General features: G+C 40.9%; 1 protein-coding gene across 9 annotated transcripts in view; it reads left to right on the forward strand.

The window, feature by feature from the left end:
- Positions 1 to 3,908: 3,908 nt before the first annotated feature.
- The window catches only part of LOC135547425 (nectin-3-like), a 41,980-nt gene continuing 22,044 nt past the window's right edge, over positions 3,909 to 23,844 (forward strand). For 2 of the 9 annotated variants that reach the window (XR_010456710.1, XM_064976442.1), the window contains exons 1-8: positions 3,909 to 6,799; positions 8,778 to 8,864; positions 9,434 to 9,617; positions 11,488 to 11,554; positions 11,860 to 11,946; positions 12,508 to 12,855; positions 16,451 to 16,756; positions 21,749 to 21,851. Coding sequence is in view for 8 of the 9 variants with exons in the window: in XM_064976442.1 (XP_064832514.1) it covers positions 6,771 to 6,799; positions 8,778 to 8,864; positions 9,434 to 9,617; positions 11,488 to 11,554; positions 11,860 to 11,946; positions 12,508 to 12,855; positions 16,451 to 16,756; positions 21,749 to 21,851 (1,211 nt within the window). In the remaining variant the exon portion in view is untranslated. Of the gene's footprint in view, positions 6,800 to 7,861; positions 7,869 to 8,407; positions 8,475 to 8,777; positions 8,865 to 9,417; positions 9,618 to 11,487; positions 11,555 to 11,859; positions 11,947 to 12,507; positions 12,856 to 16,450; positions 16,757 to 21,748; positions 21,852 to 23,844 lie in introns of those variants that run through there. The other 7 variants (XM_064976437.1, XM_064976444.1, XM_064976443.1 and 4 more) reach the window with 7 other exon arrangements.

Raw genomic sequence — 23,844 nt, forward strand, 5'->3', positions numbered from 1 at the left:
CGACACTTTTTATGGATATCTTTAAGAAATGGCTTTCTTCTTGCCACTCTTCCATAAAGGCCAGATTTGTGCAATATCGACTGATTGTTGTCCTATGGACAGAGTCTCCCACCTCAACTGTAGATCTCTGCAGTTCATCTGTGATCATGGGCCTCTTGGCTGCATCTCTGATCAGTCTTCTCCTTGTATGAGCTGAAAGTTTAGAGGGACGGCCAGGTCTTGGTAGATTTGCAGTGGTCTGATACTCCTTCCATTTCAATATTATCGCTTGCACAGTGCTCCTTGAGATGTTTAAAGCTTGGGAAATCTTTTTGTATCCAAATCCGGCTTTAAACTTCTTCACAACAGTATCTCGGACCTGCCTGGTGTGTTCCTTGTTCTTCATGATGCTCTCTGCGCTTTTAACGGACCTCTGAGACTATCACAGTGCATGTGCACTTATACGGAGACTTGATTACACACAGGTGGATTGTATTTATCATCATTAGTCATTTAGGTCAACATTGGATCATTCAGAGATCCTCGCTGAACTTCTGGAGAGAGTTTGCTGCACTGAAAGTAAAGGGGCTGAATAATTTTGCACACCCAATTTTTCAGTTTTTGATTTGTTAAAAAAGTTTGAAATATCCAATAAATGTTGTTCCACTTCATGATTGTGTCCCACTTGTTGTTGATTCTTCACAAAAAAATACAGTTTTATATCTTTATGTTTGAAGCCTGAAATGTGGCAAAAGGTCGCAAAGTTCAAGGGGGCCGAATACTTTCGCAAGGCACTGTATATGATTGAATATTATCTGCTGTTGGCTTGTGTGGATGTATGTATGTGTTATGCAACATAGTTGACTTGAAACATTGTTAAAAGTTTCAAGGCCATGGGCCTTCCTAATGATGGAAAAATACAGAGAAGCATGAAGACAGGAAATGTTCAAATTAGTTGGGAGGGGCACATTCAGGCGGGGTGTTGCAAGATCAAGCGGTCTTTGTTATATAACAGGAGGCAGGTGTGAGATAACGGTATGGAGCATGAGAGCCTGGATGTTCTTCACATCTATCAACAGAAGCGCCAAGAGGCGGGGCCCACCTGGGCGCCTGCAATGGACTGGACAAGTTTAAACCACGCCCAGTCTCTACTGTGATAGACGGGTTGGAACTGTCTATCACAGTATAAAGAATACTGTTTTACATACGTCTTGTCAGTTCTCTGTTCTGCCCTGCGTGGTATTACAGAGAGCCCGTATATACGAAAATTGCATTTGCCATTTATTACTTAGCTAATAAAAAATGCATAGTATAAAATCGGTGACTCATTGTTATATTTATCCTGATACCAGATTTGAATTTTTATTTTGTACATTTGGTATTGAAGTAAAGGTGATAATACGGGGACACTAGACTACTTAATACCCTAGGGGACCCACAGTGCATAATTGAGTTCTTACTTTAGACCTAATTGGGGGCCGATTTTAGCCGTATGGAAAGGGTACCACTTGGGTTTGAGTAAAGGCATAGGTTGTTGACAGTATTTTAGTGTACATAAAATGTCGTTGGAAATAGAAAAGGTGTTGAAAACGCTGAAGTCCACTCTGGAATTGAATGGAGGCAGAGTAGGTAAGGAGTGGAAGAGACGGGGTGAGAAGCTGTACAGAGAATGGACAGAAGGCGGGGCCATGGACTGCAGGCTGAGTTTTTATGTTAAAGGGACAGTATACATTTATCACAGTTGTGTGTGTGTGTGTCTAATGGCTGGGTATTTAAGAAGTATTTTGGGGAGACAATTTGGAGAAACACGAATAAAACATGAAACATCGAGACAAATTATTTGAGTTTGAGGGGATTATCGTAATTGTAGGTTTTTGTAGTAAATGTTTGGGTTAAGGGGATTTCCATGTTCCCAGAGACATGATATCTTAAAGGGGTACACTTACATATGGAATATTAGGAGTTTTATTTTCTGAGTTTTAATTACACAAGTGAATTTTTTAAAGATAAAGGGTTCTTTAATATGTCTAATATGGTATGGAACACGAATGTAAGGGGATGGTGTAACCTTTGACCTGCTTTCATGGCTCGCACGGGTGGTCTGATCAGCCACAAGGGGGTGCCATTTGAATAATGAATTTCTGGTCATGGGTAATACTGTTTAAAAAAAAATATAATAATAATGTTTTTTTAAATTAATTTATTTTTTAAGGTAACTTAATTATAGTGGAGTTTAATTAACCTATATAAGGACTTTAGAAAATGCCACCATAGACATGTTTTTCTAAAAAGAAATCCATGAGTTTAGATAAAGCCAAACAGTGAGACATTTAGTTCAAATTTCGAAACATGAGAAAAAAAAGCTACAGACAGATAGGGGGAAAAGGCAGACAGAAGAGCCCCGCCCCCGCACTGCAGAGACCTTGAAGGTTGGAGAGCAGAAGTTTTAGAAGGGACGCCAGGACGAGCTAAGATAACAGTTACTGAGTGGAGACAAAAGGGAGAATTGGATATGTGGAGAATGAAAAGGGGCGCTCCTACATGATAATGTCAGAACAGAAGAATAATATACTAATCTTACCTAAGTTGTGGTCTAGGATAGGATGGGGCCTATTGGATAAGAAACTAAAGATATAATCAGATAAAAAATATGAGAAACTGTTTGTTAAACAAGCCTGTATGTCCAGGATGTAATGCATTACAGGTGAACTACAGGTGAAGTCACTCAAATCCAGTCCCAGAGGCTTGTTGGGGGGACCATACCAAGGACTCCTGGTGACAGCTAGCTGAAAGAGCTACCCGGATTCATATCGCACGGCGGGAGGGTAAGACACCTTGACACTGTCAAACAATAAACAGTGTTCGAGAGGAGAACTGGAATTAACAGAATTCCGGGGGCCTGCTCTCGAATGAAGTATTCCTGCCTGTCCTATCACCCCTGTTTTTGTTCATTGAAGTGAAGATGTGTCTGGCTCTTGCTAAGCGATGTGTTCTAGGGGAGAGGGTGGGGCTTCACATGGAAGCTGTTCGTCTGAGCTGTCTTATCGTGGGTGACATATTCCTGATACAGCACGTCCTACTTGAGTAAGCGGAGAGTGGTAATTTGACCCATGGTTTAGACGATGAGGATTTTGTTCCAAAATAAGCATAAGAGATCCCTAGATCTGGGTAGACTGGAAGTTAGAGTAGAGGTTGGGAAGGATCTCTCAATGGAGTTTTATGTAGACCAAAATGGAGTCTTTAACTACATGGCAGTCTAGGACACTGAGCCATTATGGGATATATCGGTGCAGGTTCCCATATTGATCGTGGACACAGGTCATAGCTCATTTGGAGAGAGAGGGCTATATGAATCCACTCACCCAGTATGGAAGGACAAAGTATACATTGATAACAATGGGGTTCCACGGACGTGGCCTGGATTAATTATATTTATTATAATCAACAGCGCTTTAACAATTATACCAGAGATGCTATTAAAGGTTTTGCAGAACAGACTGAAGCAACCAGCTGGATGGCTTGGCAGAATAGAATTGCATTAGATATGTTAATGGCTGAAAAGGGAGAAGTATGCGTGATTATCAGGACCATGTTTGTGCTTACATCCCAAATAACACACCTCCGGACGAATCAGTGCCTGAAGCCTCTGCTGGTTTGACCACCCTGGCTCACGGTTTGGCAGAAAACTCTGGGGTGGATACTTCTCTGACTAATTGGGTTTGATAGTACGTTTGGAAAATGGAAAAATGTTATGATCACTGTGTTATGGGCTACATTCACCTGTGTGACTGTTTTCGTTGTATGGGGCTGTTGTCTAATTCCCTGTGTACGAGGCCTTATTTCCAGGACTCTGGAGAAATCGATGGCAATAGATGGTGAGGTACCAGCGATTCCAGGTTCTGACCCGTGGAGTGCTGATTGTATGTCTACAGAACAAGTGGACGAAATTATAAATTAAATTATTTTAAATTGGGAGGGTGTCCGTATGGGGATTACATGATAACCGACTTGGGACAGTTCTGGGATTGGAGAAGAGGGTATCCTTATAGCATAGGGGATCCCACAAAGGTGGATAGGTTTTCCATGATATGGGGGAAACCTGGGAGCACTGTTGAACTTTGTAAAGGTGATGAAATCCTACTAACCATCAAAACTATTAAGCTCTCTGATGCAGGCACTTACACCCTCAGACTACAAAGGACCGGGACAGACACGATGGGTGTGTTTTCTATTAAGGTGCTGCCAAAACCAGAGGTCCCAGACGAACCGGGGCCAGACACACTCCTCTACCACCCCTGGACCGAACCTGCCACCACTGTGTTAAAAATCCCATTCAGGTAATTCATGTTAGAGACTATTCAGCTATTGATCAATTAGGCACAGAGACTGGTTTTGATGGTAGGGACAATTTGTGGCTGTCGTATATGAGGTATACAGCTAAGACCCTGAAAAGAAAGGACTGCATGAGTTACATGAAACATTGGTCATGCTAGACCTGTTCTGGCTACGCACCCATCTGCTATAGGAGAACGAGAGGGGTGGTTGTGTATTCTGAGAGGTTTTTACCAGGTTCAGCCCAATTCAACTCTCTGTTCCTCTTTGAGCCTTGTGTTTCCTACAGTACCTCCTCATCGGGCCCCTTTGGGTGTTAAGGCATATGGGGGCAATTACAGTTGCATCATGGGTACAGGTAATGGCATTGATTATGGGAGATTGCCTGAAGCTGATTGCAGTAGTAACATAACCATTAATTCCACTTGGCCAGTTACAGGCCTAAACCAAACTAGTGGTCTGGCTGATGTGTGGTGGATCTGTGGACCCAAAAGAGTGCTGAGACCCATTCTTAGAGGAGACTGGCAAGGTATGTGTGCTCTGACCAGTTTGATAATTCCACTGACCATTGTTGATGTTACTGCTGAGCAGCTGTTGGGTTCTGTATCCAGGGGACCTGAAAACATTCCATCCCATGGGAGACATAGACGTAGTGCTCCATGGACAGAGGATGTAGTTGACATACACACTAACCTGTTGGGAGTGCCAGTGGGGGTTCCTCATGAGTTTCAGGCCTTGGGTAGGAATGATGGACTCTGGCACTTACTACCTATTATAGGTCCAGTGGATGCAAGACAGACTGCATGGATTAATTATATCTACTATAATCAACAGGGTTTTGTGAATTACTCCCGTGATGCACTCACTGGTCTGTCTGAACAGCTTGAGGCCACATCTAGGGTTGCCAGACAGAGTAGACTTGCTTTGGATATGCTTCTTGCCAGTCAGGGGGGCGGCTGCAAGATGTTCAGTGAACAATGTTGCACGTATATTCCTAATAACACCAGTCCAGATGGTAGTATATCTAAGGCCCTTAGTGGGCTTGATGCACTATCTGCTGAGATGAGGACCATGGCGGGGGTGGAGGAGTCTGGACTGTTCTCTTGGTTGGGAGCCTGTTTTGGTAAGTACACTGGTATGGTGGTTACTGGATTTCTGACCCTAATTCTTGTATTTTTGTTATTGATGTGTTGTGCTGCTTGCATCATACCGTGTTTAAAGAAGTCTGTTACAGATGTGGTGAAGGCTTCAGGCATGATGCCTTTGCTTGATGCTCCAGTTGGAGATGCTGATACTGAAGCATGCTTTCAGGGGAGGATGAGACTGACTGAGGATGACCCATGGTTTGGAGTCCCTGGGTGGCATGGTGCCCACCTGGTGCAGGATAGGAGTAGCTGAGAGGACCAGATGGTTTATAATAATGCTTTGCTCTGCTTTACGCTGTTTTCCATGACTAAAGTTTTATGTCAATAAACAATAGTCTTATCCTGTTTTTGTCAACAGGGGGAGACATAAGCATATATCACTTGATTTTTATTTTTTCTTGGTTGATTTTTCTTTTCTGTTTTTCTGTAAAAAAATCAATAAAAATAAAAATAATAATATTTTATTAATAATAAACCTTTTGTTATTTTCATGAAATGCTATTAACACATTACTATGTTGGGACCGCTGAAATAAGGGTAATGAGTGACACCCTGGCGGGTGTCAACAGGGGGATTGTTGGATCCTGATTTTACATTATAGCCATTACCATATATATGATTGAATATTATCTGCTGTTGGCTTGTGTGGATGTATGTATGTGTTATGCAACATAGCTGACTTGAAACATTGTTAAAAGTATCAGGGCCATGGGACTTTCTCATGGTGGAAAAATACAGAGAAGCATGAAGACAGGAACTGTTCAAATTAGTTGGGAGGGGGGCACATTCAGAGCGGGGTGTTGCGAGAACAAGCGGTCTTTTGTTAGATAACAGGAGGCAGGTGTGAGATAACGGTATGGAGCATGAGAGCCTGGATGTTCTTCACATCTATCAACAGAAGCGCCAAGACGCGGGGCCCGCCTGGGCGCCTGCAATGGACTGGACAAGTTTAAACCACGCCCAGTCTCTACTGTGATAGACAGTTCCAACCCGTCTATCACAGTATAAAGAATACTGTTTTACATACGTCTTGTCAGTTCTCTGTTCTGCCCTGCGTGGTATTACAGAGAGCCCGAATATACGAAAGTTGCATTTGCCATTTATTACTTAGCTAATAAAAAATGCATAGTATAAAATCGGTGACTCATTGTTATATTTATCCTGATACCAGATTTGAATTTACGCAACTCTAACACAACCTTGTTATTTACGAAGTTTTTGGACCGGATTCCTGTTGGAACGTTCCACAAATTATACCCACCCAAAACAACATTTACGAGACAGACCTCACCTTGAAGAAGGATTGTTTTTGCGATGGACAAACATTACAAATACACTTCGTGGTAAGTTGATGCCTATTCGGCTACTCGTTAGGTGAATAGATCGTGCTGCGATCTGTCGTCCAACAACATCATCATCATATTTAACTTTGCCATGACCAACAAACTGTCTGATAACGCCATTTTGTCGCAGCAATAGAGTTGCCACATTTAGCCAATAAACCATTTTTCTATAACTTTGTCGGGCGATTTAGGAAGGAAAATCGCCATAACTTCTAACGGCTTAAGACGTACTATTTACCATCAAAATAATAATTATTGTGAGCTAATGTTTATTTTTATTTCACCTTTATTTAACCAGGTAGGCTAGTTGAAAACAAGTTCTCATTTACAACTGCGACCTGGCCAAGATAAAGCATAGCAGTGTGAACAGACAACAGAGTTACACCACTGGGGCCCCAGTGTTGAGGATCAGCGGGGTGGAGATGTTGTTACCTACCCTCACCACCTGGGGGCGGCCCGTCAGGAAGTCCAGTACCCAGTTGCACAGGGCGGGGTCGAGACCCAGCGTCTCGAGCATGATGATGATTTGAGGTTACAGTGGTGTTAAATGCTGAGCTGTAGTCGATGAATACATAGGTATTAATCTTGTTTTCATTATACCAGAGAATCTTGTTTCTCATGGTCTAATGTTTTGCCTTTTAGCAAACTGCAAGCGGGCTGTCATGTGCCTTTTACTGAGGAGTGGCTTCCATCTGGCTCTCTACCATAAAGTCCTGATTGGTGGAGTGCTGCAGAGATGGTTGTCCTTCTGGAAGATTTTCCTATCTCCACAGAGGAACTCTGGAGCTCTGTCAGAGTGACCATCGGACCCTTCTTCCGCAATTGCTCAGTTTGGTTGGTGGGCCAGCTCTTGGAAGAGTCTTGGTGATTCCAAATTCCTTCCATTTAAGAATGATGGAGGCCACTGTGTTCTTGGGGACCTTCAGTGTAGCAGAAACGTTTTGTTACCCTCCCCAGATCTGTGCCATGACACAATCTTATCTTGGAGCTCTACGGACAGTTCCTTTGACCTCAGGGCTTGGTTTTTGCTCTGACATGCACTGTCAACTGTGGCACCTTACATAGACAGGTGTGTGCCTTTCCCAATCCTGTTCAATCAATTGAATTTACCACAGGTGGACTCCTCTCAAGGATGTTGTAGAACATGTTTTGTAGAACCATCTCAAGGATGATCAATGGAAACTGGATGCACCTGAGCTTATTTTTGAGTCTCATAGCAAAGGGTCTGAATACTAATGTAAAATTATTCTGTTTTTTATTTTTAATAAATTAGCAAACATTTCTCAACTTGCTTTCCCTTTGTCTTTATTCGGTATTGTGTGTAGATTGGAGGGATATTTATAAAATTTTAGGATAAGGCTGTAACACAATTTTGAAAAAGTGAAGGGGTCTGAGTACTTAACAAATGCACTGTATGTAACTTGTTAAGCACATTTTTACTCCTGAATTTATTTAGGCTTGCCATAACAATACTTATTGACTTCAGACATTTCAGCTTTTCATGTTTAATTAATTTGTAAAACTGTCTAAACATAATTCCACTTTGACATTATGGGGTATTGTTTGTAGGCCAGTGACACATTTTTTTTTAATCAATTTTAAATTCAGGTGGTAACACAACAAAATGTGGAAAAAGTCCAGGGTTGTGAATCTTTTCTGAAGGCACTTTTATACGGTATGTTGCCCTTAGAGTTGTGCAAAGTTATTAAAATCTTAATGAAAATGATTTATCCATGTATGATATTTCATTTTTTGGGGGGTGGGGGGGACATTTTCTATACTTGCTTTCACTTTCAAAATGTGGAGTAGGTTGTGTAGATCTGTAGGATAATTATTTCCCTCAAATGTTGGAAAAAAAATGGAAGGCAGCAAAATGTGAAAAGTGCAAGGGGGAGTAGTAGAGCACAACAGTTAGTTAAACAATTGCAACAACATTACATCAGAATGTAATATCATTCTATAATTTCATTTTTCCTAGTGACCCTTGCAATGAGAAGAGCAAAGCATGTCACGGAAGCTGTTCTATGCTGTGTGATTCTACTCGTCATCCACAGGAGTTCAGAAAGTAGGTTTCCAATTTATGTCATAAAATCTCATACTATTGAGCTCAAGTTTTTTATTTTTGACACAGGGCAGGCAATAACACACACCAAACACACACTCCCATCATTCTAGACCTTGTCCTTTTAGGAAACAACATGGCACACACATCAGCTCAGTATGTTCACTATGTTTTGAGACGTGATGAACATGCACAAGCATCTGGAATATCTTGAATATCTATCTTACTCTTGAATAACGGTATGAACAGAGTCAATGTTTTTAGCTCATTATTCGAATACTACATTCACTACGTAGCTTCAGCCTGGACTGGGCACAGATCTGAATATGCTTTGGCCATCTCTGACTATGGCTGCCCAAATGGGATTAAGGTCCAATACGTTTTTGCAATAGTCGTACACAAATGTCTGCATCAATAGGAGATATATTTCACAAGCACAGCTATATACAAACAATTCTTATTTGTGTATGTTTAGGTACCATTTCTGTAAATTATTATTGCTTTTTTTTAGTTTAAGCATCTATTCTACAGGTACATTTTTTAAATGTTTTTTGAGCCTATGTTTTCTCAAGGTATACGGGTGATTGGAGGAAGCATGACTGCTGTACAGGGAGAGGACGTGGACTTATCCTGCAGACTGCTTCCTGTTGGAAGGTTCCACAAATTATACCCACCCAAAACAACATTTACGAGACAGACCTCACCTTGAAGAAGGATTGTTTTTGCGATGGACAAACATTACAAATAATCTTCGTGGTAAGTTGATGCCTATTCGGCTACTCGTTGGGTGAATAGATCGTGCTGCGATCTGTCGTCCAACAACATCATCATCATATTTAACGTTGCCATGACCAACAAACTGTCTGATAACGCCATTTTGTCGCAGCAATAGAGTTGCCACATTTAGCCAATAAACCATTTTTCTATAACTTTGTCGGGCGATTTAGGAAGGAATATCGCCATAACTTCTAACGGCTTAAGACGTACAATTTACCATCAAAATAATAATTATTGTGAGCTAATGTGACTCAAAGGAATGTTTGTTGCAAGAGAAAAGAATACGCCATTAGTAAACAAACGTTAGGCTAAATTAGCAATTGTGCCGTTGTGTGGCAGATGTTAAGACTACAAACCGTTATAAATGGCATATTTGCCTAACAAAATGTCTAACGCCATTTTATTTTGTCGCAGCAATAGAGTTGCCACATTTAGCCAATAAACCATTTTTCTATAACTTTGTCGGGCGATTTAGGAAGGAAAATCGCCATAACTTCTAACGGCTTAAGACGTACTATTTACCATCAAAATAATAATTATTATTGTGAGCTAATGTTTATTTTTATTTCACCTTTATTTAACCAGGTAGGCTAGTTGAAAACAAGTTCTCATTTACAACTGCGACCTGGCCAAGATAAAGCATAGCAGTGTGAACAGACAACAGAGTTACACCACTGGGGCCCCAGTGTTGAGGATCAGCGGGGTGGAGATGTTGTTACCTACTCTCACCACCTGGGGGCGGCCCGTCAGGAAGTCCAGTACCCAGTTGCACAGAGCGGGGTCAAGACCCAGCGTCTCGAGCATGATGATGATTTGAGGTTACAGTGGTGTTAAATGCTGAGCTGTAGTCGATGAATACATAGGTATTAATCTTGTTTTCATAATACCAGAGAATCTTGTTTCTCATGGTCTAATGGTTTGCCTTTTAGCAAACTGCAAGCGGGTTGTTATTTGCCTTTTACTGAGGAGTGTCTTCCATCTGGCTCTCTACCATAAAGTCCTGATTGGTGGAGTGCTGCAGAGATGGTTGTCCTTCTGGAAGATTTTCCTATCTCCACAGAGGAACTCTGGAGCTCTGTCAGAGTGACCATCGGACCCTTCTTCCGCAATTGCTCAGTTTGGTTGGTGGGCCAGCTCTTGGAAGAGTCTTGGTGATTCCAAATTCCTTCCATTTAAGAATGATGGAGGCCACTGTGTTCTTGGGGACCTTCAGTGTAGCAGAAACGTTTTGTTACCCTCCCCAGATCTGTGCCATGACACAATCTTATCTTGGAGCTCTACGGACAGTTCCTTTGACCTCAGGGCTTGGTTTTTGCTCTGACATGCACTGTCAACTGTGGCACCTTACATAGACAGGTGTGTGCCTTTCCCAATCCTGTTCAATCAATTGAATTTACCACAGGTGGACTCATCTCAAGGACGTTGTAGAACATGTTTCTACAGTTGTAGAACCATCTCAAGGATGATCAATGGAAACTGGATGCACCTGAGCTTATTTTTGAGTCTCATAGCAAAGGGTCTGAATACTAATGTTTTTTTTGTTTTTTTCCCCTTTGTCTTTATTCGGTATTGTGTGTAGATTGGAGGGATATTTATAAAATTTTAGGATAAGGCTGTAACACAATTTTGAAAAAGTGAACTTAACAAATGCACTGTATGTAACTTGTTAAGCACATTTTTACTCCTGAATTTATTTAGGCTTGCCATAACAATACTTATTGACTTCAGACATTTCAGCTTTTCATGTTTAATTAATTTGTAAAACTGTCTAAACATAATTCCACTTTGACATTATGGGGTATTGTTTGTAGGCCAGTGACACATTTTTTTTAATCAATTTTAAATTCAGGTGGTAACACAACAAAATGTGGAAAAAGTCCAGGGTTGTGAATCTTTTCTGAAGGCACTTTTATACGGTATGTTGCCCTTAGAGTTGTGCAAAGTTATTAAAATCTTAATGAAAATGATTTATCCATGTATGATATTTAATTTTTTGGGGGGTGGGGGGGACATTTTCTATACTTTCTTTCACTTTCAAAATGTGGAGTAGGTTGTGTAGATATGTAGGATAATTCTTTCCCTCAAATGTTGGAAAAAAAATGGAAGGCAGCAAAATGTGAAAAGTGCAAGGGGGTGTAGTAGAGCACAACAGTTAGTTATCAACAATTGCAACAACATTACATCAGAATGTAATATAATTCTATAATTCCATTTTTCCTAGTGACCCTTGCAATGAGAAGAGCAAAGCATGTCACGGAAGCTGTTCTATGCTGTGTGATTCTACTCGTCATCCACAGGAGTTCAGAAAGTAGGTTTCCAATTTATGTCATAAAATCTCATACTATTGAGCTCAAGTTTTTTATTTTTGACACAGGGCAGGCAATAACACACCAAACACACACTCCCATCATTCTAGACCTTGTCCTTTTAGGAAACAACATGGCACACACATCAGCTCAGTATGTTCACTATGTTTTGAGACGTGATGAACATGCACAAGCATCTGGAATGTCTTGAATATCTTACTCTTTAATAACGGTATGAACAGAGTCAATGTTTTTAGCTTATTATTCGAATATATATTCACTACGTAGCTTCAGCCTGGACTGGGCACAGATCTGAATATGCTTTGGCCATCTCTGACTATGGCTGCCCAAATGGGATTAAGGTCCAATACGTTTTTGCAATAGTCGTACACAAATGTCTGCATCAATAGGAGATATATTTCACAAGCACAGCTATATACAAACAATTCTTATTTGTGTATGTTTAGGTACCATTTCTGTAAATTATTATTGCTTTTTTTTAGTTTAAGCATCTATTCTACAGGTACATTTTTGAATGTTTTTTGAGCCTATGTTTTCTCAAGGTATACAGGTGATTGGAGGAAGCAGGACTGTGGTACAGGGAGAGGACGTGGACCTATCCTGCAGACTGCTAGAGACAGATGAGGAGCTTGAACAGATAACATGGCAGAAAAGGACTCTGGAAGAACCAGAGAACCATAATTTCTTGCTTATTTATCCCAGTGGGGTTACTAACTTTATTTCATCGAATGGATTGGAAAATAGAGTCCAGTTTTTTGGGAACCCGACAGAAAACATTGGTTCTATTCGCATAACTGCTGCCAGACTGTTGGATGAAGGCACCTTCACATGCGTCTTCAGTGTCTTCCCAAGTGGAGTATACAGTATAGAGATACCTCTTACGGTTCTAGGTAAGAACACTTCCTTCTTTGCCTCCCTGTTTCTACTTTTGACATTGTAGAAAGAGTGTGAAATATCAATACCAGAAAGTGGGTAGGGGTTCATTATTAAAGTGAAGTAAGAGCAGAGACCTCATCTACACATTTCTGTTGTTTTTTTTAAACCAAGATCCTCTTACTTACCACCGAAGTTGTAACAAGAGCACATCAACTCTCAATATACTCAGTGGTCAGTTTATTAGGTACATCCATCTAGTACCTGGTCGAACCCCCCTTTGCCTCCAAAACAGCCTGAAGTCTTCGGGGAATGGAAACGTTTCTCAATTGGTATCAAGGGACCTAACGTGTGCCAGCAAAAAATGCCCCACACCATTACACCAGCCTGTACCGTTGAAACCAGGTAGGATGGGGCCATGGACTCATGCTGCTTACACCAAATTCTGACTCTGCCATCAGCATGACGCAACAGGAACCGGGATTCGTCAGACCAGGTGATGTTTTTCCACTCCTCAATTGTCAAGTGTTGGTGATCGCGTGGCCGCTGTCACGCACTTTGTAATCGGGTGTGGTCGTCTGCTACAGTACCCCATCCATGACGAGGACCGATGAGTGGTGCGTTCCAAGACGCCGTGCACACTGTTGTACTGCGCCCGCCGTTATTTGCCTGTTTGTGGCCCGCCTGTTAGCTTGTAGGATTCTTGCCATTCTCCTTCGACCTCTCATCAACGAGCTGTTTTCTCCCACTGGACTGCTATGGGCTGGATGTTTTTTGTTGGTCGCACCATTCTCGGTAACCACACCGTCTTGCGTGACAAGCCCAGGAGGCCAGCAGTTTCTGAGATATTGGAACCGGCATTCCTGGCACCGCTGATCATACCACCCTCAAAGTTGCTTAGGTCACTCGTTTTGCCCATTCTAACTTTCAATCGAACAGTGACTGAATGCCTCGACACCTGTCTGCCTGCGTTTATGTTGCAAGCCACGGCCACGTTAACTTAATCTGAGGAGCAAACCATTTTTGCTTGACTGTCAGTCACTTTGGATAAAAGTGTCTACTAAACAGCATATATTAATATACAATTTTCAGATGTAAGTAGTATTTCTTCAAAAGTCTTAAGTTCAAAACTGTAAGGTGATGACACTTGTAATGCTCCCTATCTTATGTTCAGAACCTTTTTATTTATTTTTATTGAACACAACTTTTACCCCCGAGTCATTCATGCAAAATCTTAAGTTTTCTATGAAATACCATGGGAACATTTTGTTTTGTCACCAATACAACAGATAATGATAGGCTCACTGCAAAAGATACAAGATGCACATTACAAAACTGTTATTTTTGAAGTTCTGAATAGTAGATAGTAAATATAATATTCAATACAGTATTTGACTAACCTGTCATCCAAAACCGAATTTGCATACCAATTTCTTTCTATCACTTTGGTGCAATTTTCAGGTATAAACTATTAGCAAAGAAAGCTAAACAGATCATCAAAATGGCTTATGTTGCAAAAGTCTATTTTTAATTGACAAACAAATACACAAAATAATTTGTTCACTGCACCAAACCACTCTTTCACTTAGAATACATTTTCAAGTATAAGTATCTGCTTTCACAATGCAATACTCACTTACTTTTGACATTACTTGACATTTAACTGACTGAATCCATCAGATCAAAACTGATACCTACTGAATCAAAATTGTAGAAAGGTCAGTTTAGGTATAGAATTGCTGAATACAGTAGAATTCTATACTTTTAGATAAAATCCTATTTTATTTGACACAGTCTACACCTGTTGGTTACGAAGTAACAGTGAAATGCTTACTTACGGGCCCTTCCCAACAATACAGAGAAAAATAAAATAGATAAATAATAGAAATGTGGTAACACGTAATAATGATAAATACACAATGAGTAACAATGACTTGGCTAGATTCACGGGGCACCAGTACCGAGTTGATGTGCAGGACTAGGAGGTCATTGATACCGATATGTACATATAAAGTGCATTTGGAAAGTATTCAGACCCCTTTAATTTTTTCCACATTTTGTTAAGTTACAGCCTTATTCTAAAATGGATTCAATAGTTTTTTTTCTCCCTCATCAATTTACACACAACTGAAATGTCACATTTACATAAGTATTAAGACCTTTTACTTTCGAGTGGCGCAGCGGTCTAAGGCACTGCATCTCAGTGCTTGAGGCGACACCACAGTCCCTGGTTCGAATCCAGGCTGAATCCCATCCGGCTGTGATTGGGAGGTCCCATAGGGCGGCGCACAATTGGGCCAGCATTGTCTCCTTCCTGAGCGGTATGATGGCTGCGTGGTCCCATGGTGTGTATACTTGCATACTATTGTTTGTACAGATGAACGTGGTACCTTGGAAATTGCTCCCAAGGATGAACCAGACTTGTGGAGGTCTACGAAAAAAATTGTGCGGTCTTGGCTAATTTCTTTTGATTTTCTCATAATGTCAAGCAAAGAGGCACTGAGTTTGAAGGTAGGCCTTGAAATCAATTGACTCAAATGATGTCAATAAGCCCAGGACAAGTAAATTAGAACTCCAGCATCCCAGAGTCACCTCTTCACTGTTGACGTTTGGACTGGTGTTTTCTGGGTACTATTTAATTAAGCTGCCTGTTGAGGACTTGTGAGGCGTCTGTTCCTCAAACGAGACACTCTAATGTACTTGTCCTCTTGCTCAGTTGTGCACCGGGGCCTCCCACTCCTCTTTCTATTCTGGTTAGGGCCAGTTTGTGCTGTTCTGAGAAGGGAGTAGTACACAGCGTTGTACGAGATCTTCAGTTTCTTGGCAATTTCTTGCATGGAATAGCCTTCATTTCTCAGAAGAAGAATGTGTTACAGGTTTAGTGTTTTGTTCTTTTCTGTAGAAATGAAACATGCTTTTTGTGTCTCTGTAGTTTTAGGTTTCCATCCAATTGGCGACAGATTTTCATGTGAATATTTTAGAATCCCTATAAAATATGCAAATGTTTCCACCAGTGGTGTGTTTCCACCAAATTGGCATGTTGCAAATAATAATCAGTGCATGATGATGACAGTGCACACAAAATGTACTTTTTCGCTTAAATTTTCATGTATCGAATAAACATTTTACATTTGTTTCCATCGTATTTTCAACTCTACTGATAGTTTTGTCGGAAAACTGTTGTGTTAAAATGTACCTACTCTGGTCTTATCATTTGCGCTCTAGCTCGCAGATATTGTGAGGGATGTCTAGTGTGCATGATGAGATTATTATGGATAAGAGCGGGAATATTTGTAAAAAGGCAGACAAGCATCGATTATCATTTCACCAGAATAAGATCCTTGATATTTATTAGAAAGCAGCATCAAGCTCATCACCTTGCACTTTTACCACCCTGTGAAACTTAATACCTTCGGTGCCGGTACTTCACACCAGAGGGTGAGTTTAAACAGGATTTGCTGTACAGTAAATGTGTAGATACTAATGATGCTTATTCCAACATGAGCATTTGAATACGTTTCACATGACATGACTGGCTGTGTGTTTGTTTTTTCACTGAAATTTACAACTAGTTCATATTTTCTGTTCTATTTGTTTGTTTGCTGGTCATAGTACCTCCAGTGATGAGTGTTACAGTCGATGTCCCTCCTGTCATTGGAGAGAATGAGGTTGTCTTGGCATCCTGTTTGGCTGCTGGTGCCAAGCCACAGGCAGAAGTGAGGTGGAACACTGATGCATTCGGCAGTTTGGTGAGGACGGTGACCAACTCCACCCAGCACGCCAACAGCACCACCACGGTTGTTAGCCACCTGCTCGGGGTGCCAACCAGAGCAGCCAATCAGCAGCATGTTCAGTGTGTGGTCAACCAGTCTGCCCTGGCAACAGAGAGGACCCTGGCCTACACAATCAACATCAACTGTAAGTATGAACTCTCTGCCTTCACTGGCTGTGGGCCTAGTAGCACCTCTAACGTGTGTGGGTGTAGGTGGGTGTGGGTGGTAGGCCTCTACTCTACCCATGGAGCCTGTTCTGTGGCTTCTGCCCTGACCACATTTGGCAGGAGGTTAGGAAGTGCAACTCAGTTTCTACCTCCTTTTTGTGGGCAGTGTCTTCTCTTTAGAGCCAGGTCTGCCTACGGCTGCCTTTTTCAATAGCAAGGCTATGCTCACTGAGTCTGTACATAGTCAAGGCTTTCGCTAATTTGGGGTCAGTCACAGTGGTCAGGTATGTCACTGTGTACTTCTTGTTTAGGGCCAAATAGCATTCTAGTTTGCTCTGTTATTTTGTTAGTTCTTTCCAATGTGTCAAGTAGTTTTCTTTTAGTTTTCTCATTATTTAATTGTGTTGCTTTCTTGGGGCTCTGTGGGGTCTGTTTGTGAACCGAGCCCCATGACCAGCTAGATTAGGGGATTCTTCTCCAGCTTCATCTCTCTGTAGGTGATTGCTTTGTTATGGAAGGTTTGGGAATCGCTTCCTTTTTGGTAGTTGTAGAATTTAACGGTTTTTCTGGATTTAGATATTTAGTGGATATCGGCCTAATTCTGCTCTGCATGCATTATTTGGTGTTTTGTGTTTTACACTGAGGATATCTTTGCAGGATTCTGCATGCAGATTCTCAATTTGGTGTTTATCCCATTTTGTGAATTCTTGGTTGGTGAGCGGACCACAGATCTCACAACCATGAAGGGCAATGGGTTCTACAACTGATTCAAGTATTTTTAGCCAGTTCCTAATTGGGATGTCGAATTTTATGTTCCTTTTAATGGCATAGATGGCCCTTCTTGCCTTGTCTCTCAGATCGTTCACAGCTTTGTGGAAGTTACTTGTGGCGGTAATGTTTAAGCTGAGGTATGTATAGTTTTTTAGGTGTGTGTATAGATTGTGTATAGATTGTGGTGTCTGTATTTGTGGTCCTAGCAACTGGAACATTATTTTTGTCTTACTGAGATTCACTGTCAGGGCCCAGGTCTGACAGAATATGTGCAGAACATATAGGTGATGCTCTAGGCCATCCTTGGTTGTGGACAAAAGCACCAGATAATCAGCAAACAGTAGACATTTAACTTCAGATTCTAGTAGGGTGAGCCCGGGTGCTGCAGACTGTTCTAGTGTCCTCACCAATTCCTTGATATACACAGTGCATTCGGAAAGTATTCAGACACTGTTACTTTTTCCACATTTTGTTACGTTACAGCCTTATTCTAAAATGTTTACATTTTTCCCCTAATCAATCTATACACAATACCCCATAAGGAAAAACAGGTTTTTAGAAATGTTTGCAAATTTACAAAAATAATTAAATATCACATTTACTTAAGTATTCAGATCCTTTACTCAGTACTTTCTTGAAGTACCTTTGGTATTGATTACAGCTGTTAACTTCTTGAAACTCCCCAACCCGGATCCGGGTTTGTGACTAAAGCCTCAGGCTCATTAGCATAACGCAACGTTAACGATTTCTGAAAATCGCAAATAAAATGAAAATAATGCTTCTGCTCTCAAGCTTAGCCTTTTCTTAACAACACTGTCATCTCAGATTTTCAAAATATGCTTTTGAACCATAGAAATTGACTAATTTGTGTAAGAGTATGCAAAGCTAGCATAGCATTTTGTGTAGCATGTAGCACGCAACATTTTCACAAAAACCAGATAACCAAATAAATAAAATCATTTACCTTTGAAGAGCTTCTGATGTTTTCAATGAGGAGAGTCTCAGTCACATACCAAATGCGCAGTGTTTCCTGAAAGCGTCTGTGTGTAGGAGAAATTTCCGTTTTCTACATTGCGTCTGGCTACCGAAACGAACCGAAAATGCAGTCACCTACAACGTGAAACTTTTTCCGGATTTAACTACATAAAATCGACCGAAACATGGCAAACGTTGTTTGGAATCAATCCTCAAGGTGTTTTTTCACATATCTCTTCATTGACATGCAGTTCGTGGAAGCTTGCTTTCCTCTCTGTATCGCATGGAAAAATACTGGCAGGTGACTTTTGCGCACCAATTTCGGCGCAGGACACCGGGCGGACACGTGGTAAATGTGGTCTGTTATGGTCAATCTTCCAATGATCTGCCCACAAATACGTCACAATGCTGCAGACACCTTGGGGAAACGACAGAAAGGGTTGACTCATTCCTCTTGCGTTCACAGCCATATAAGGAGATCATGAAAAACAGAGCCTCAAAAATCCTTGTCATTTCCTGGATGCCATCTCATCTTGGTTTTGCCTGAAGCTCACGTTATAGGGCACGCACAGAGAAGATCTTTGTATTTCTGGACACGTCAGAGTGTTTTCTTTCAAACGGTAGCAATTATATGCATAGTCGAGCATCTTTTTGTGACAAAATATCTTGTTTAAAACGGGAACGTTTTTCATCCAAAAATGAAATTGCGCCCCCAGAGCATCAACAGGTTAAGTATTCTTGGATATGATGATACAACCTTGGCACACGTGTATTTTGGAGTTACTCCCATTCTTCTCTGCAGACCCTCTCAAGCTGTCAGGTTGGATGGGGAAGAGTCGCTGCACAGCTATTTTCAGGTGTCTCCAGAGATGTTAGATCGGGTTCAAGTCCGGGCTCTGGCTTGGCCACTCAAGGACATTCAGAGACTTGTCCCAATGCCACTCCTGCGTTGTTTTGGCTGTTTTCTTAGGGTCGTTGTCCTGTAGGAAGGCGAACCTTCGCCCCAATCTGAGGTCCCGAGCGCTCTGGAGCAGGTTTTCATCAAGGATCCCTCTACTTTCCTCCCTTCATCTTTCCCCCGATCCTGACTAGTCATCCCCCCCATCATAATGCTGCCACCACCATGCTTAACCATAGGGATGGTGCCAGTTTACTCCAGGCCAAAGAGTTCAATCTTGGTTTCATCAGACCAGAGAATCTTGTTTCTCATGGTCTGAGAGTCCTTTAGGTGTCTTTTGGAAAACTCCAAGTGGGTTGTCATGTGCCTTTCACTGATGAGTGGCTTCTGTTTGGCCACTCTACCATAAAGGCCTGATTGGTGGAGTGCTGATGGTTGTCCTTCTGGAAGGTTCTAACATCTCCACAGAGGAACTCCAGAGCTCTGTAAGAGTGACCATCGGGTTCTTGGTCACCTTCCTGACCAAGTGCCTTCTCCCCCAATTGCTCAGTTTGACTGGGCGGCCAGCTCTACGAAGAGTCTTGGTGGTTTCAAATTCCTTCTATTTAAGAATGATGGGACCACTGTGTTCTTGCAGACTTTCAATAGAGCAGGCATTTTTTTGCCCCTCCCCAGATCTGTGCCTCGACACAGTCCTGTCTCGGGGCTCTAAAGATAATTCCTTCGACCTCATTGCTTGGTTTTTGCTCTGACTTGCACTGTCAACTGTGAGACCTTATATAGACAGGTATGTGTCTTAGCAAATCATGTCCAGTCAATTGGATTTACCACAGGTGGACTACAAGTTGTAGAAACATCTCAAGGATGATCAATGGAACAAGGATGCTCCTGAGCTCAATTTCGAGTCTCTTAGCAAAGGGTCTGAATACTTATGTACAGTTGAAATTGGAAGTTTACAACATCATTTGAGTCATTTGGAGGTGTACCTGTGGATGTATCTCAAGGCCTACCTTCAAACTCAGTGCCTCTTTGCTTGACATCATGGGAAAATCAAAAGAAATCAGCCAAGACCTCAGAAAAATAATTGTAGACCTCCACAAGTCTGGTTCATCCTTGGGAGCAATTTCCAAATGCCTGAAGGTACCACGTTCATCTGTACAAACAATAGTACACAAGTATAAACACCATTGGACCACACATCCGTCATACCGCTCAGGAAGGAGACGTTATCTGTCTCCTAGAGATGAACGTACTTTGGTGAGGAAAGTGCACATCAATCCCAGAACAACAGCAAAGGACCTTGTGAAGATGCTGGAGGAAACAGGTACAAAAGTATCTATATCCACAGCAAAACGAGTCCTATATCGACATAACCGCTTAGCAAGGAAGAAGTCACTGCTCCAAAACCACGATTAAAATGCCAGACTATGGTTTGCAACTGCACATGGGGCCAAAGATGGTACTTTTTGGGGTAATGTCCTTTTATTTATTTTATTTTTATATTTTTTTTATATTTAACCAGGCAAGTCAGTTAAGAAATTAACAAATTCTTATTTTCAATGACGGCCTAGGAACAGTGGGTTAACTGCCTGTTCAGGGGCAGAACGACAGATTTGTACCTTGTCAGCTTGGGGGTTTGAACTTTCAACCTTCCGGTTACTAGTCCAACACTCTAACCACTAGGCTACACTGCCGCCCCTGTCCTCTTGTCTGATGAAACAAAAATAGAACTGTTTGGCCATAATGACCATCGTAATGTTGGTAAGATAAAGGGGGATGCTTGCAAGCCGAAGAACACCATCCCAACCATGAAGCACATGGGTGGCTGCATCATGTTGTGGGGGTGCTTTGCTACAGGAGGGACTGGTGCACTTCACACAATAGATGGTATCATGAGGGAGAAGTTAAACAATTTAAAGGCAATGCTACCAAATACTAATTGAGTGTATGTAAACGTCTGACCCATTGGGAATGTGATGAAAGAAATCTTTCTCTCTACTATTATTCTGACATTTCACATTCTTAAAATAATGTGGTCATCCTAATTGACCTAAGACCGGGAATTTTTACTAGGATTAAATGTCAGGAATTGTGAAAAACTGAGTTTACATGTATTTGTCTAAGGTGTATGTAAACTTTCAACTGTAAATAAGGCATCCCTGTCTCACCCCACGTCCCTGTGGAAAGAAATGTGTGTGTGGCCAATTTTAAATGCACACTTGTTTGTGCACATGGGTTTTGTAATGTTGTATGTTTTTTTCCCCAACACCACTTTCCATCAATTTGCATAACAGACATTCATGCCTCTCTCTCTCCCTCTCCATAGATCCACCTCAGACAGTGAACATTACTCTTAGTGAGGCCACCCCAGCCACAGTGTTCCTATGTGTAGCAGACAGCAACCCAAAAGCCATCTACACCTGGACCAGGTAGCCTATGCTTTCACACACCTACAGTGCCTTTAGAAGGTATTCAGAAGCCTTGACTTATTCCACATCTTGTTGTTACAGCATGAATTCAAAATGGATTAAATTGATTTATGTTCTTCTGCACACAATACCCCCATAATGATAAAGTGAAAACATGTATTTTTGTAATTTTTTATTGAAAATGAAATGCATAAATATCTTATTTAAGTCAGTACATGTTAGAATCACCTCGGCAGTAATTAAAGCTGTGAGTCATTCTGGGTTAAGTATCTAAGAGCTTTTCACACCTGGATCTTGCAGCATTTGCCCATTATTGTTTAGAAATTGGTTAAGCTCAAATTGGTTATTTATCATTGCTAGACAACGATTTTCACATTCTGGCCATAGATTTTCAAGTAGATTTAAGTCAAAACTTTAACTTGGCTTGTCTTCGTGGTAAGTAACTCTAGTGCAGATTTGCCTTGTGTTTGAGGTAATTGTGCTGCTGAAAGATTAATTAATCTCCCAGTGTTTGGTAGAAAGCAGACTGAACCAGGTTTTTACCTCTACGATTTTGCCTGTGCTTAGCTCCATTCGGTTTCTTTTTTATCCAGTCCTTAACGATTACAAGCATACTCATAACATGATGCAGCCACAACTCTGCTTAAAAATACGGAGAGTGGTACTCAGTAATGTGTTGTATGTTTGGGGCAAATCCAATGACACTTTGTATACAGGACAAAAAGTGAATTGCTTTGCCACATTTTTTTAGGTATTACTTTAGTGCCTTATTGCAAACAGGATGCATGTTTTGGAATATTTGTATTCTGTATAGACTTCCTTCTTTTCACTCTGTCAATTAGGTTTCTATTGTGGTGTAACTATAATGTTGTTGATCCATCCAACCATCTCCTATCACAGACATTAAGCTATGTAACTGTTGTAAAGTCCCAATTGTCCTCATGATGAAATCCCTGAGCGGTTTCCTCACTCTCCAGCAACGAAGTTAGGAAGGACACCTGTATCTTTAAAAAAAAATATCAATAAATGGTGGGGGGGTAGATCAGCTTTAATATTGAAGTTAAATTGAAGCTTCCATCAATATAATTGTCTAAATAATTTTCAATCCCCCATATTTATATTTTTTTTATGTGCATATACATATATACTGTACATACAGTGTCAGTCAAAAGTTTGGACACATACTCATTCCAGGGTTTTCTTTATTTTTACTATGTTCTGCATTGTCGAATAATAGTGAAGACATCAAAACTATGAAAAAACACATATGGAGTTGTGTAGTAACCAAAGAAGTGTTAAACAAATCAAAATATATTTTAGATTTGAGGTTCTTCAAAGTAGCCACCCTTTGCATTGGTGACAGCTTTGCACACTCTTGCAATCCAATATTTATTTTTTCATTTCATGCTGTTGGTGGTAAGTGCATTTGATTTAGTGGCCCTAGCGTTGAGAAGGCAAAGTGTTCCCATTTTGAACTATTTCATATGTTTTGAAGGTAAAACTCTGCCTACCAAGCAAGTCCAGAGAGCAAATCAAGTGCACCTATAGGCGTACCACTGACCATTCAGATCACCATGTCTGCAGTTTTCTCACGCCTTAGACTGTAAAAAGAATCCTCGAACGCACAGCAAAATTGATCATGTGAGATTTGAAAACTTTTAAACCCACGACTAGAGAGAGACTCAACGAATACAGCAAGGAGCTGCTGTTTTTGAGTATGGACATATTAAAGTTGTTAATCATTGACCCCGACATATACATTCCTTATACATGTAAAGTAATCAATAAGTTTTAGTATGATAACATGAATAAGTATATTTCAAGCTAGAATACAACAGTCCCTCTTTTTTGAATAGTAGCTCCATACTGTTCAAAATGATATAAACTTTGAAGTTACTTATAAATGTCACGCCCTGGTGTCTTTATATTGTGCTTGTCTTCATGTATTTTGTCAGGCCAGGGTGTGACATGGGTTTATTGTGGTGTGTTTCGT

The sequence above is a fragment of the Oncorhynchus masou genome, chromosome 10 (genome assembly GCF_036934945.1).
Source record: "Oncorhynchus masou masou isolate Uvic2021 chromosome 10, UVic_Omas_1.1, whole genome shotgun sequence".
NCBI lineage: Eukaryota > Metazoa > Chordata > Actinopteri > Salmoniformes > Salmonidae > Oncorhynchus > Oncorhynchus masou.